The sequence below is a fragment of the Mesoplodon densirostris genome, chromosome 8 (genome assembly GCF_025265405.1).
Source record: "Mesoplodon densirostris isolate mMesDen1 chromosome 8, mMesDen1 primary haplotype, whole genome shotgun sequence".
NCBI classification, from domain to species: Eukaryota; Metazoa; Chordata; class Mammalia; order Artiodactyla; family Ziphiidae; genus Mesoplodon; species Mesoplodon densirostris.
In genome coordinates this window covers 11,516,950-11,532,872 of record NC_082668.1, presented here as the reverse complement: position 1 = coordinate 11,532,872, position 15,923 = coordinate 11,516,950, and the positions used below count along the sequence as shown (strand labels likewise).

The 15,923-nt window shown below is 37.7% G+C and overlaps 1 protein-coding gene across 1 annotated transcript; it reads left to right on the top strand.

The window, feature by feature from the left end:
* The first annotated feature begins 1,075 nt into the window (after positions 1-1,075).
* Positions 1,076-14,907, top strand: LOC132494688 (protein YAE1 homolog). The gene is made up of 2 exons (XM_060105921.1): positions 1,076-1,091; positions 14,261-14,907. Exons 1-2 carry the CDS (start codon positions 1,076-1,078, stop codon positions 14,905-14,907), a joined length of 663 nt encoding a protein of 220 aa, XP_059961904.1.
* The last annotated feature ends 1,016 nt before the right edge of the window (positions 14,908-15,923 follow it).

Sequence of the window (15,923 nt, the reverse complement as noted above, 5' to 3'; positions counted from 1 at the left end):
AAGCAGGGGCCACTCTTCATCGCGGTGCGCGAGCCTCTCACTATCACGGCCTCTCTCGTTGAGGAGCACAGGCTCCAGGCGCGAAGGCTCAGTAGTTGTGGCTCACAGGCCCAGTTTCTCCGTGGCATGTGGTATCTTCCCAGACCAGGGCTCGAACCTGTGTCCCCTGCATTGGCAGGCAGATTCTCAATCACTGCGCCACCAGGGAAGCCCAAGTTTACCTTTTGAAAGTGAGAGGAAGAAGCCTGAAAATGCCCTGCTTTGATCTACTTCTCACCCACCGGCAGGCTGTCATGACTCTCCCAGCCCCCAGTTCGGGTGCCCGGCATCGTGGAGAACCTCCTCTGCACTTGTGGGAACTCGAACCATCTACGATAGTTGTGTCTGAGATGCAGGCAATGTTCTGAGACCCCTGGGGCTGCTTTTTCCCTACACGTCGGCCATCACTTTCCTACTTCTGAACTAAAGATGTAACACACAACTATTTCATCCCTAACAGAAAGCTCAAGGTTATGAGGCTGCTTGCTAAAACTAGCAAGTTATCATGGCACAGGTACTCAAGAAGGAAGTAAATAAAAGGTCTTGCGAGAAATGACTTCTACTAAAAGGATGTGACATATAATGTCTGAGATTTGTTTCAGAATAATCTGGGGGAAGATGAATGAATTAGGTTATACAGGAAAAATACAAATCAGTAGAGTGAAAAAAATAAAAAGAACGAGTAACTGAATGTCTGTAGAGATTGGACTAGTGTTACTGAACTCAGATCTGGCTGCTTGCTGCTTGAAAATCAATACCCAAGAGAGGCAAATATTGGTAGAAAGGAAAGTTGCTTTCAATCAGAATGCTGGCAATCTGGGGAGATGGTGGACTCAGTGTCCCCCAGAAACCACCTCCAAAGATTCTGCTCAGCCATGAAAGTTTTTAAAAGGAAAAAGAGAAATGATCTCAGTTAGTCATTGAGATAAGGGGTCAGAGTTGTCATTCCCCACTGTGTGCAGGCTTGTGTGCTGGTTTGTTGACTTCTTGCAATCTTTCTCTTGATGCTATTTTGTTCACACTGTTTTTTCACAAGATGACTGAAGCGGGAGGTAGGGAAGAGATCTGGTCATCTGTTAATTCCTCATTCTTCATTTCTACTTCTCTGATCTATGGAAAGAACTAACAGGTTAGTCAAGGTATTGTGTGATCAAAAGATTTGAAAGGTGTGCTAGGGCCAGAGATGAGTGGAGCATGGAGGTGCCTGGTTTAAGGTTCATGACAAGACAAAAGGGGCCTCCTGCAGAGAGCTCTTTCCTGCAAAAGGCATTTTCCTGCCAAAACGAGGAAGAGTCCGATTTCCTAATTGCTCAAGTACCAATGCCTTCAAGACCCTCCTCAGCCATTTTTCTGAATTTAATTTTTTCAATTTCTCTTCATTCAATCTATATTTGTATTAACTCACACACTTTCTTCCACTATTTCTGATGTCAAGAATTCGATGATTTTTCTCCACCTGGAATATACTTTCTGCCATCACCAAATTTACAAAGTCAATTTGTTTTAAAAATTTATTTATTTTATTTTTGTCTGTGTTGGGTCTTAGTTGCTCTGCCTGGGCTTTCTCTAGTTGCAGCGAGCGGGGACTACTCTTTGTTGTGGTGTACGGGCTTCTCATTGCAGTGGCTTCTCTTGTTGTGGAGCATGGGTTCTAGGCATGTGGGCTTCAGTAGTTACAGCACGTGGGCTCAGTAGTTGTGGCTCGTGGGCTCTAGATCACAGGCTCAATAGTTGTGACGCATGGGCTTAGCTGCTCCGTGGCATGTGGGATCTTCCCAGACCAGGGCTTGAACCCATGTCCCCTGCATTGGCAGGTAGATTCTTAACCATTGTGCTACCAGGGAAGTCCCTACAAAGTCAATTTGAAGTGCTCTCTCCGCCTTTCATAATGTGCTGGGGTACAAGGAATCACTCTTGTCTCTTACCCATAGCCTTTTGCCTGGCCCACTCTTAGGGCACTTGCTATATTCTGCTGCAGGTGAGCATTGTAATGGGTTGAATGGTGTCTTCCCCCCTCAAAAATTCATATGTTGAAGTCCCAACCCCCCAGGACCTCAGAATGTGGCCTTATTTAGAAATAGGGTCATTGTAGATGTAATTAGCTGAGATGAGGTCATACTGGAGTAGGGTGAACCCCTAATTCAATAGGACTGCTGTCCTTATAAGAAGATGGCCATATGAAGAGAGACACACAGGGAGAACACCACGTGATAATGAAGGCAGAGATTGGCGTTATGCAGCTTCAAGCCAAGGAATGCCAAAGATAGCCAGAAAACCACCAGAAGCTAGGAAGAGGCAAGGAAGGATCCTCTCCTACAGGTTTCAGAGGGAGCATGGTCCTGCCGTCACCTTGATTTCAGACTTCTGGCCTCCAGAACTGCGAAAGAATAAATTTCTGTTGTTTTCACTCACCCAGTTTGTGGCACTTTGTTACAGCAATCCTAGGAAATTATAGGGGTTGAATATCCTGCATTTAAGAGTGGTATATAAAGAACTGCTATTGATTTCTTCTATTTGATCCTACATCTGGTCACCTTTCTAAGCTCTCTTATTAGATCTAATGATTTATCAGTTGGTTCTATTAATATTTCTAGGCATCCTGGTATTGTTTCTGACAGTAACTAGAATACAGCTAAAGTCTCTTTGTTAAACATAATGTTTGTTGTAAGTTAACTAGACATTTCTAGGTGGATAAGAGATATTCTTTTCATAAACCATAAACAGCTTTCAAATTTTATGAAAATTTTTTTCTGCATAAAAACATTGAGATAGTCTTTTAAATTTTCTCCTTCAATCTAGTGAAGTAGTGAATTTTATAAGTGGAATGTCCCTACACATTTCTCCTCTGGCATGACCCTTAGTTTGGAATCAATATTACATTCTTCTCCCAAAATGATGAAGGCAGCTTTCACTTTTTTTTTCTACTTTCTAACACAAATTTTTAAGGAAGGAATTAAGTATTTTAAAGAATTTGGTAGGTTTATCTAAGAAAGAGGAGTTTGAAAATGTATGTATTTGCTTATAATTTTCAAAAAGTGCAAAGTATATTAAAAAGATAAAAACATTGATTCCCAGTTTGGAGAAAGAGGGAACAGAAGCTGCACTTTTCTGAACATATCTTGTCTTGTGCATTTGACTTTGGAACCATGTGAATATTTTACATAATTATTCAGCACAATTAACACTTGAAATTGAAAATAAAAGGAAACAAATGAGCTTAAATGTGAATTGAGTAGGCAGCATAACCACACAGAAACTATTGCAAGTGACTTTAAAGCATAGTAGTTTATTTGACTTGTACGTTTCTAGTGAAATATACTCTAAGCACAAAAGGACTACAAAACCAAACAAAACTGGTGTTTGGTGAACAATTTTTGGTGGTGGTTTGGTATTGTTTGGTGGTGGTTTGGTATTCTTAGGTTGTGTATATGCTATGGGATAAAACAAATGAGGACTTATGTAAGTACAGTTGGTAAAACCTCTGTAGTCTTGATTTTGAATGAGAAGATGAACTAATGGGAGATTTAAATTGTCCTACTCTGTCCACCGAGAAGATCTAGAAACAGTGATCAGCCTACTAGCAATGAATGCTCCTAGGGCATAGACTGTGGTCTCTAAATACCATTTTCTTCTAAAAAGCTGTTAAGAGGACTTAGGAACCACTTAGAGAGGTTCCCACTGGCTGAATGTAAGACAGTTTGAGTATTAATAAGAATGTTATGGCAATGAATTGAGATATTAATTATGTTTAAACCCATGAGTTTGCAATGACAATTAAACAAAGCCAAAACAACCTATTGATCGTACTTTGGAAGATGCTAGGGAACCAACTGATTATTTTGAAAACTACTAGTAAATAAGCATTTATCCTGACTTTCCTTTATGAACTGTATCTCAGGGCTATCAAAGAGTTGACAAGGGTTTTCTTTTTTAATAGACAAATATTCCTACTACTAATAGAAAAAGAAATGACAAAATTAGAATATCACCATTTTTCACTTTGAAATGAAATCATGGATTTGGGCAATAATTGTCAATGGCTAATATCAATATTAAGAGGTATCAATGGCTGATAAAAATCACAAACATGAGATAACCAACAGTATGTGCCACAAACCTCCTATAATATTCTTACAGAAAATATTGAACTTAAATATGATCATGCTGAAAATCTAATTACCAATTTATAGGAGATACAGAGCACAAGAGAACAAGCTAAATAATACCATGAAGACACAATAATAAAAATCCAGATGGTGGGGAACTCCACAGTACAAGCAACCAGTATCTTCAACAAATAATTACAAGGAAAACAAAAAAGGATGGGGAGTGGCTATAATTTTAAAAAGATTTGGGCAACATATTGACCAATTGTAATATGCGATCTTGTTTGGATCCTGATTCAAACTAACCAACTATATATATACGTATATATATACATATATATGTATATATATACATATATATATGTATATATATATATACACACACATATATACAAACACACAGATATATATATATATATACATACATATATGTATATATAGTTATATAGGTATATATATATATACCTACATTTTTGGTGTGATAATTTAGTTAAAAAAGAATTCTTATCTTTTAGAGATACTTAATAAAATAATTTTAGAATGACTTCTACTAAAAGGATGTGACATATAATGTCTGAGATTTGTTTCAGAATAATCTGGGGGAAGATGAATGAATTAGGTTATACAGGAAAAAATTATCTATGAGATAGCAATTATTAAAACTGTCTAGGGCTTCCCTGGTAGCACAGTGGTTGAGAGTCCGCCTGCCAATGCAGGGGACATGGGTTTGTGCCCCAGTCCGGGAGGATCCCACGTGTCGCGGAGCAGCTGGGCCCGTGAGCCATGGCCACTGAGCCTGCGCGTCTGGAGCTTGTGCTCCGCAACGGGAGAGGCCACAGCAGTGAGAGGCCTGCATACAGCAAAAAAACAAAGCAAACAAAAAAAAAAAACCCCAAAAAACAAACAAAAAAAACCTGTCTACTACTGCCTGCAGTTGATTTTTTCCCTCCTTCTTTCCTTTCCTCCTCTCCCTTCCTTCTTTCACTCCTTTTCCTCCTTCCTTTCTTCCTTTCTTTCTTTCTTTCTCTCTCTCTCTCTTTCTTGGTCATTGTAAACACTTAAATCTCTACTTTGTAGGAATTTGAGCAGAGGATTGAAGTGTTATGATTTATCTTTTAAAATGATCACCCAGGACACTTTGTTGCAAGTGTACTATGGGTAGGTAGTTGGGGACCAAGTGGAGAAGCAGAGAGACCAGTTGGGAGGCTCTATAATAATTCAGGTGAGAGATGAAGCAGGAGAGATAAAAAGTAGAAGTGGATAGCTTTTGGATAGAGTTTGAGACTAGAGACAGGGTTTTCTAGAAGACGGACTCAGGTGTGAGAAATATAGAAAAGTTCAGAATGACTTTGAGGGTGTTGGCTTGATAAACTCACAGTAACTTTTTTTGTGCAGAGGAGAAAACTGAGGCATGAAGCTATTCTGTAACTTTCCTGGAGTCACACATCTCATAGCTGTTGTCCAGTGTTTGGACCAGGCAGCCAGACCTCAGTGACCCCTCTTCACCACTATTTTATTTTAATTTTCACCTCTAATTTCTTCATTTCTTACAGTGTTATTTTGGATGTGTCTTAATTCTCCTCAAGCTTTTCCACTTCTTGTTGAATACTTCCTCCAAGAATATTTTCACTATTGGGTTTTGTGTGTGTGTGTGTGTGTGTGTGTGTGTGACAAAACTTCTAAGATCTTGTGTGCCTGAGAAAATTCCACTGTTACTTTTGAAGGAAAATTTAACTAGACATAAAATTCTGGATTCAAAAAGTTTTTCTTTCAAAATTTTAAAACAGTACCTCTTTGTATTTTTGCTACCAGTGTTGCTGTTTAGAAGTATGATGTAAATTTCATTGTTTTTTTTTGTGTGTTGTGGGTGTTGTCACCATTTGTCTTCCACAGTAATCATGGTCTTAGTCAATGCTACTAAGACAAGGAAAAATATATGAGAGGGATAAGTATCAAAATGGAAAAAACAAATCATCATTGTTTATGGATGATATAAATGTGTCTCTAGTAAACCAGGGTGAACCTCTAACCCCTGAATAAGATGAAAATATTGCTGGAAATTGACATAAAAATTAATACTGTTTTATACATCAGCAACAACCAACAAAAATGTAATAGGGAAAAAGACACCTTTTACTATTCTCACAAAAGCTATAAGTATCTAAGAATAAATTTAGAGAAAATGTGGAAGACCATCACTGGGAAAATAACAAAATATTTAAAGGGCATAAAAGAAAACCTGAACTAACAAAGCAATATGCAAGGTTCATGGATGAAAAGAGGATGGTTTTGTCAGGATGTCTGTTTTCTCTCAGATAAATATATAATTTTAATGTAATTCCAAAACAAAATTTCAACAGATTTTTTAAGGTATATATAAAACCCAACCAAAGATAATTTTAAAAATGCCTAGAACCCAACAGAAAAAATCAAATAAACTACACATATGGACCATTTACAGAAAAGGAAATTCAAATAAAATAATTTCCAATCTTAAGGAAATTCAAGTTAAAACTGTAATGACATGCCATATTATACCTCTCAGATTAGAGTGAGTATGTGTGGGTGGGGGAGAGAGGAGAGATTCTAGTTAGTAAAGATTCAAGGAAACAGTAGATATCATACACTGTTGGGAGTATAAATTGATATAACTACATTTTGGAAAGCAACTTGGCAATATCTTTTCTCTTGTGCATACAGTCCAAATCAGCAATTAAATTTTTAAGTTCATGTTTCAAAATAACTTTTAAATTTACACAAGAAAATATGTACAAAGATATTTATTTCAGCAATATGTATAATGGCACAATTTGAATGAAAAATTTCTAAACAAATAAATGGTAATATTTTCATATGATGGATTACTATATAACAGTTAAATACAGATCCTGTATTAAACTACATCCTGATAAACCTATTATAAGTTGAAAATATCATACATTGAAATACATTTAATACACCTAACCTACTGAACATCATAGCTTAGCCTAGCTTACCTAAAACATTCTCATAACTCTTACATTAGCCTACAGTTGGGCTAACACAAAGCCTATTTTATAATAAAGTGTTGACTATCTCATGTAATTGATTGAATGCTGTACTGAACATGGAAAACAGAATGGTCATGTGCATGGCTGACTTGGAGCTGGGGCTTGATGCCACATGAGAGGATACTGAGTATGGTATAGTAGATCACTAGCCTGGGAAAAGAGTACAATTCAAAATTCAAAATATGATTTCTACTGAATACGTATTGCTTTCGCACCATCCCAAGGTCAGAAGACTGTAAATCAAATCATCTTAAATCAGGTACCATCTGTAGTCAACCAAGTCAACATGGATATAGACCTCAGAAACAATGAGTAAATGCAGCAAGACATAGCATTATAAAATTTACATAATTTAAATGGCATATAAGACCTTCCTCAACATTACTATACATTGGTATGGATACATATACACACTATAAAATTATTTTAAAAATTATTTTTAAAATCAGAAAGACACAGCAACTTTATGATTGTCTTTGTGGTCCATGAAAGAATCAGTTAGTGTGGTTTATTGAGAAGGGGTTACAGTCTAGTGCCCCTTCTTGCAAAAGTCATCTACCAGAAAAACTTCTAAAAACTTTTTTTTAAAGTATATACTTTAAACACTAAGGATACAATGTTAAATGGGTTTCATAACTCTCTCTGCCTGACTTTGATTGGAAGGAAGCCTAAAATCTTTTTATTGACTCTAGTGGTGGGTAGCACTGAATAATGTATATTTCTCTGTATTAATCTATCCTCTTAGCTTTGATTTACACACCTATATTTTCCCTTTGCCATTACTTTTTCAACTCTTTATCTTTCTGTGTGTTTTCTGAAAGCTATCTCAAGTCCTTTGTGAAATAAAGTGGAACATAAATAAGCAAGAAAGAAAATAAGCAATCAACAAAAGCCATCTGCACTTGAGCCAAGAAAAATGTTGGTGGTTTACTTTTCTTTGCTGTTGCTTCCCAAGAATTCAACTTCTCTAATTGGTTCCTACTGATCCACCCTGAAATCTTTCTTCCTGCAGGAAAAGGGTGTACTTTATGAAAAACCTTTCTCTATGTTCATTTCCCCCAAACTTCCACCTATTTTATTTTGATGCATGGTAAAGAAAAGGATCCAATAATTCTTCAAAACAGTAAATTGTGAATAATGCCAAAGAGAGGCAGGTTAGGTGAGATTGGAAGAGATGAACTTCACATGCACCATTAATGATTAATGACCAGCTTTCCTCTCATTTCCAGAGGTGGAGCTTCATACTCATACCTTGTTTGTGGACATTCAGATAAGTTGTGTTTTTGATGATCTATGTCAATTATTCTCCTTCAATGTAGACATCTTTTCCACATATTGTTCTTCTCTTGTACCACTTGCCATCCCTCAAGGCCATACTTGTCAACAAAGGTTTTGAGAAAAATGGTTTGGCTGAATCTCCTCCGAGACATACCATTGCCTCTTGTTCTGAGATCCAATTGGAAGTTTAACCATCTGCCTCTTGCCTTCCCATCCTATGACCAGTCTCAAAAGTCCAAATTACAGCTCCATAATGTTTTCTCATATCATTTGTGTAGTACTGCTTTTGGAGATATCAAACTTAAATTTTGAGATCCCTTATTAAGTAGGACCTAACAGCACCCTTTCTTTTTGTATAAGACTCACTCTTGACTTCACTCTACCTTTTCTTTCCTAGTTATTCCTTCATTCTTATTTCTGTACTTGAAAAAAAATCTTGTGGAATAAAGTGGCACACAACTAATAACAAAAAAACACAACATTAGAAAAGTATATTTTTAAAAATTTCACACTAGACAAAAATAACTTTCCTGATGGCTTTTTTTGGTAATAATAAAAACAAAGGTCGGTCAAGATGGAGTACTAGGAGGATGTGCAATTCACATCTTCTCACAACTAGGGTACCTACCAGGCACTGGTGGGGGACCACGGACACCTAAGGGGTTGGGAGGAACCCCCAGTGACTGGGTAGGAGATGGGGTGTGGGGAGAGTGGAGGGGAAGAAGTGGAGTCGGGAAGGGGACTGGCATCCCTGAGCGGCGGCTGGAGGAGGGGAAGGTATCCCATGCCCGAAGGGGGAAATTAGAGGACCATTGGGAGGACAGAAGATCAAAACGGAGTGAGGCCAGGTTTCTCCTGCCCACTGGGGTCCCAGGAACCTGCTGAGATCCTGGGCCTGATCTTCTGCCCACTGAGGCCCCCTCCAGCCTCTCAGGTCCTGAGGGAGTGGGAGGGAGGGAAGGGGGAGCAAAAGTAAATGCTGAACCTCCAGGACTGGCATCCCTGAGGGGTGGCTGGGGGAGGGGAGGAGTTCCCACACACAGTGGAACCCACCCATATTTAGGGGTCCAGTGGTGACAAGGGAGACCCTGGGGGAGACAGTGTGGGAGGGGCATGAAGGAATGGAAAGGAATGTGGCCAGTGTTTTCCCTGTCCACTTAGGGAGTTGGGATCCTGTTGGGCTCGTGGGCCTAATCCTCTGCCCTCGAAGCCTCCTTCCTGGGGTACAGAACACAAGCCCCACCCCTACACCCCCACCCAGGGCCTGAGCTCTACACTCAGAGACCTCTTCCAATGCACTGGGCCTAAACCCTACCCACACACCCTCATTCAGTGCCCTACCCCCAAAATCTGGAACTCCACACTCCTGAGGCCCTCTTTTGGACGTGCTGCCTCTCCCCTTCATTAAAGCCACCAACATTTGAATTGTAGGGGTCCCAGAAGACAAAGAGGAAAAGAAAGGTTCTGAGAAAATATTTGAAGAGATTATAGTTGAAAAATTCCCTAACATGGGAAAGGAAATAATAAAGTCCAGGAAGCACAGAGAGTACCATAAAGGATGAACCCAAAGAAAAACAAGCCGAGACACATATTAATCAAACTATCAAAAATTAAATACAAATATTTGTATTTAATACAAATACTACAAAAGAAAAAAATATTAAAAGCAGAAGGGAAAAGTAACAAACAACATACAAGGGAATCTCCATAAAGTTAACAGCTGATCATTCAGCAGAAGCTCTGCAAGCCAGAGGGAGTGGCAGGACATATTTAAAGTAATAAAAGTGAAAAACCTACAACCAAGATTTCTCTACCCAACAAGGATCTCATTCAGAGTCAATGAACAAATTAAAACCTTTACAGATAAGCAAAAGTTAAGAGAATTCAGCACCACCAAACCAGCTTAACAACAAATGCTAAGGAACTTCTCTAGGCAAGAAACATAAGAGGAGGAAAAGACATATAAAAACAAAACCAAAACAATTAATAAAATGGTAATAGAAACATACATATAGATAATTACCTTAAAAGTAAATGTATTAAATGCTCCAACCAAAAGACGTAGACTGGCTGAATGGATACAAAAACAAAACCCATACATATGCTGTCTACAAGAGACCCACTTCAGACCTAGGGACACATAAAGACTGAAAGTGAGGGGATGGAAAAAGATGCTCCATGCAAATGGAAATCAAAAGAAAGCTGGAGTAGCAATTCTCATATCAGACAAAATAGACTTTAAAATAAAGACTATTACAAGAGACAAAGCAGGACACTACATAATCATCAAGGGATCGATCCAAGAAGAAGATATAACAATTGTAAATATTTATGTGTCCAACATAGGAGCACCTCAATACATATGGCAAATGCTAACCACCATAAAAGGAGAAATCAACAGTGACACAATCATAGTAGGGGACTTTAACACCCCAATTTTACCAATGGACAGATCATCCAAAATGAAAATAAATAAGAGAACACAAGCTTTAAATGACACAATGGACCAGATAGATCTAATTGATATTTATAGAACATTCCACCCAAAAGTGGCAGAATACACTTTCTTCTCAAGTGCTCATGGAACATTCTCTAGGATAGACCGTATATTGGATCACAAATCAAGCCTTGGTAAATTTAAGAAAATTGAAATCGTATCAAGTACCTTTTCCAACAACAATGTTATGAGACTAGGTATCAATTACAGGAAAAAATCTGAAAGAAATACAAACACATGGAAGCTAAACAATACACTACTTAATAACCAAGATATCACTGAAGAAATTAAAGAGGCAATCAAAAAGATACCTAGAAACAAATGACAATGAAAACACAACGACCCAAAACCTATGGGATGCAGCAAAAGCAGTTCTAAGATGGAAGTTTATAGCAATACAATCTTACCTCAAGAAACAAGAAAAACCTCAAATAAACAACCTAGCCTTACACCTAAAACAATTAGAGAAAGAAAAACAAAAAACCCCCAAAGTTAGCAGAAGGAAAGAAATCATAAAGATCAGATCAGAAATAAATGAAAAAGAAATGGAGGAAACAATAGCAAAGATCAATAAACTGAAAGCTGGTTCCTTGAGAAGATAAACAAAATTAATAAACCATTAGCCAGACTCATCAAGAAAAAAAAGGGAGAAGACTCAAATCAATAGAATTAGAAATGAAAAAGGAGAAGTAACAACTGACGCTGCAGAAATACAAAGGATCATGAGAGATTACTACAAGCAACTCTATGCCAATAAAATGGACAACCTGGAAGAAATGGACAAATTGTAAGAAAAGCACAACGTTCTGAGACTGAACCAGGAAGAAATAGAAAATATAAACAGACCAATCACAAGCACTAGAATTGAAACTGGGATTAAAAATCTTCCAACAAACAAAAGCTCAGGACCAGATGGCTTCATAGCAATTTCTCTCAAACATTTAGAGAGGAGCCATCATCTATTTTTCTCAAACTCTTCCAAAATATAGCAGAGGGAGGAACACTCCCAAACTCATTCTACGAGGCCACCATCACCCTGATACCAAAACCAGACAAAGATGTCACAAAAAAGACAACTACAGGCCAATATCTCTGATGAACATAGATGCAAAAATCCTCAACAAAGTACTAGCAAACAGAATCCAACAGCACATTAAAAGGATCATACACCATGATCAAGTGGGGTTTAACCGAGGAATGCAAGGATTCTTCAATATACACAAATCAATCAATGTGATACACCATATTAACAAATTGAAGGATAAAACCATATGTTAATCTCAATAGATGCAGAAAAAGCTTCTGACAAAATTCATCACCCATTTTTGACAGAAAACTCTCCAGAAAGTAGGCATAGAGGGAACCTACCTCAACATAATAAAGGCCATATATGTCAAATCCACAGCCAACATTGTTCTCAGTGGTGAAAAACTGAAACCATTTCCACTAAGATCAGGAAGAAGACGAGGGTGCCCACTCTCACCACTATGATTCAACATAGTTTTGGAAATTTTAGCCACAGCAATCAGAGACAAAAAAGAAATAAAAGGAATCCAAATCAGAAAAGAAGAAGTAAAACTGTCACTGTTTACAGATGACATGATACTATACATAGAGAATCCTAAAGCTACTACCAGAAAACTGCTAGAGATCATCAATGAATTTGGTAAAGTAGAAGGTTATAAAATTAATGCACACAAATCTCTTGCATTCCTATACACTAATGATGAAAAATCTGAAAGAGAAATTAAGGAAACATTCCCATTTACCATTGCAACAAAAATAATAAAATACTTAGGAATAAACCTACCTAAGGAGACAAAAGACCTGTATGCAGAGAACTATAAGACACTGATGAAAGAAGTTAAAGATGATACAAACAGATGGAGAGATATACCATGTTCTTGGCCTGGAAGAATCAACATTGTGAAAATGACTATACTACCAGAAGTAATCTACAGACTCAATGCAATCCTTATCAAACTACCACTGGCATTTTCCACAGAACTAGAACAAAAAATTTCACAATTTGTATGGAAACACAAAAGACCCCAAATAGCCAAAGCAATCTTGAGAAAGGAAAATGGAGCTGGAGGAATCAGGCTCCCTGACTTCAGACTATACTACAAAGCTACAGTAATCAAGACAGTATGGTACTGGCACAAAAACAGAAATACAGATCAATGGAACAGGATAGAAAGCCAGGAGATAAACCCATGCACATATGGTCACCTTATCTTTGATAAAGGAGGCAAGAATATAGAATGGAGAAAAGACAGCCTCTTCAATAAGTGGTGCTGGGAAAACTGGACAGCTACATGTAAAAGAATGAGATTAGAACACTCCCTGACACCATGCACAGAAATAAACTGAAAATGGATTAAAGATCTAAATGTAAGGCCAGACACCATAAAACTCTTAGAGGAAAACATAGTCAGAACACTCTGTGACATCAATCACAGCAAGATCCTTTTTGACTCACCTCCTAGAGAAATGGAAATAAAAACAAAAATAAACAAATGAGACCTAATGAAACTTAAAAGCTTTTGCACAGCAAAGGAAACCATAAACAAGATGAAAAGACAACTCTCAGAATAGGAGAAAATATTTGCAAAGGAAGCAACTGACAAAGGATTAATTTCCAGAATTTACAAGCAGCTCAATATCACAAAAACAAACAACCCAATCCAAAAATGGGCAGAAGACCTAAATAGACATTTCTCCAAAGAAGATATACAGATTTCCAACAAACACATGAAAGGATGTCCAACATCACTAATCATTAGAGAAATGCAAATCTAATGTACAATGAGAGGGCTTCCCTGGTGACACAGTGGTTGGGGGTCTGCCTGCTGATGCAGGGGACATGGGTTCATGCCCTGGTCCGGGAGGATCCCACATGCCACAGAGCGGCCGGGCCCATGAGCCATGGCCACTGACCCTGCACGTCTGGAGCCTGTGCTCCGCAATGGGAGGGGCCGCAGCAGTGGGAGGCCCGTGTTCCACAAAAAAAAAAAAAAAAAAAGTACAATGAGGTATCACCTCACACCGGACAGAATGACCATGATCAAAAAATCTACAAACAATAAATGCTGGAGAGGGTGTGGAGAAAAGGGAACCTTCTTTCACTGTTGGTGGGAAAGTAAATTGATCCAGCCACTATGGAGAACATTATGGAGGTTCCTTAAAAAACTAAAAATAGTACTACCATATGACACAGCAATCCCACTACTGGTCATATACCGTGAGAAAACCATAATTTAAAAAGTGTCATGTGCCTTTGGTCTAAGGTCCTGGAGAGGAGGGGTACGTGTTTGATGAGGTAGCTGTCGAGTCGGTCCTGGTGCAGCGGGAATGGCAGAGCCACATGCAGAGACGAGTCAAAGAAGGCTATAGAGATGGAATAGATGCTGGCAAAGCAGTTACTCTTCAACAAGGTTTCAATCAAGGTTATAAGGAAGGTGCAGAAGTCGTTATAAACTATGGACAACGCAGAGGAACATTGAGTGCTTTGCTCTCCTGGTGTCACCTTCATGATAATAGTTTGGCTTTGATCAGTAAAATAAATAATCTTCTGGATGCAATGGGCCAGTGTGAAGACTATGTGCTCATACATCTGAAATCAATCACTCCACAGCCCCATGTTGTAGATTTATTGGACTCCATTCAGGATATGGACCTTTGTCATATAGCTCCAGCTGAGGAAAAGATTGATGAAGCTAAAGATGAAAGATTCTATGAAAATAATGCTGAGTTTAACAAAAACTGTAGCAAGAATCTTAGTGGGGTAGATTGTTCGTCTTTAGAATGTTGTAGAACAGAGGAGTGTGCACATTCTGAAAACCCAAGCCTCACTTGGATTTTAGAACAGACAGCCAGTTTGGTAAAACAGCTGGGAGTATCAATAGACATATTACAGCACCTCAAACGACTATAAAAATTATCTTCACTTTAATAATGAAAGTAATATTCAGAACATTCTTAGAACATTTTGTTTCTGAACAAGCTAACCAAAATTTGTACTGGTTTCTACATTGAACACTTCACTTGTAAGATTATCCTTCATGGAAGTTTGAAATGTCTTCAAAATTAACACTATTTAATACAAGCCTATTTTCTTTGTCAGTGGTAATTTTTATGTGGTTTCAGATATGCTTGGAAATTCCAGTTGTCATCATTTTCAAATTTCTGATCAAAATCAAGCATTTTTGGACTCATTATTAGCAGAAATGAACAAGAATCAGACTGCAGTTCACCCTTGAACAACACAGTTTTTAGGGGTACCCACCCACCACACAGTCAAAAATCCGCATATTACTTATAGCTGACCCTACATACCTGCAGTTGCAAATCTCAGATTCAACCAACCTCAGATCGTACTGTACTGTAGTATTTACTACTGAAAAAAATCCAAGTATAAGTGGACCCTCAGAATTCAAACCCGTGTGGTTCGAGCATCAAATGTTATTTTGTAAGGACTTAGCCCTACCTTCTGCTCTTATCACATTGTCTTGTGATTAGGACCACATCAACTAATCAGACCAAAGTTACAAAGAATTACCTAATGGTTAAAGTTGTAAATAGACACACATAGATGTATATAGATATGTAACATATATATATTGAAATTAAGAGGTTAATAAGTATAAAGCTGAAAAAATATTTACATTGATAATTAAAACAAAATGCTAAAGCTTGTTTTAGTTTTTTTATTGAGGTATAATTGATTTATAATGTTTCAGGTATACAGCAAATTGATTCAGTTATACATTTTTTTCAGATTTTTTTCCATTATAGGTTATTACAAAATATTGAATATAGTTCCCTGTGCTATATAGTAGGTACTTTTGTTTATTTTATATATAGTAATGTGTCTATGTTAATCCCAAACTTCTAATTTATCCTCACCTCCTTTCCCTTTTGGTAACTGTAAATTTGTTTTCTATGTCTGTG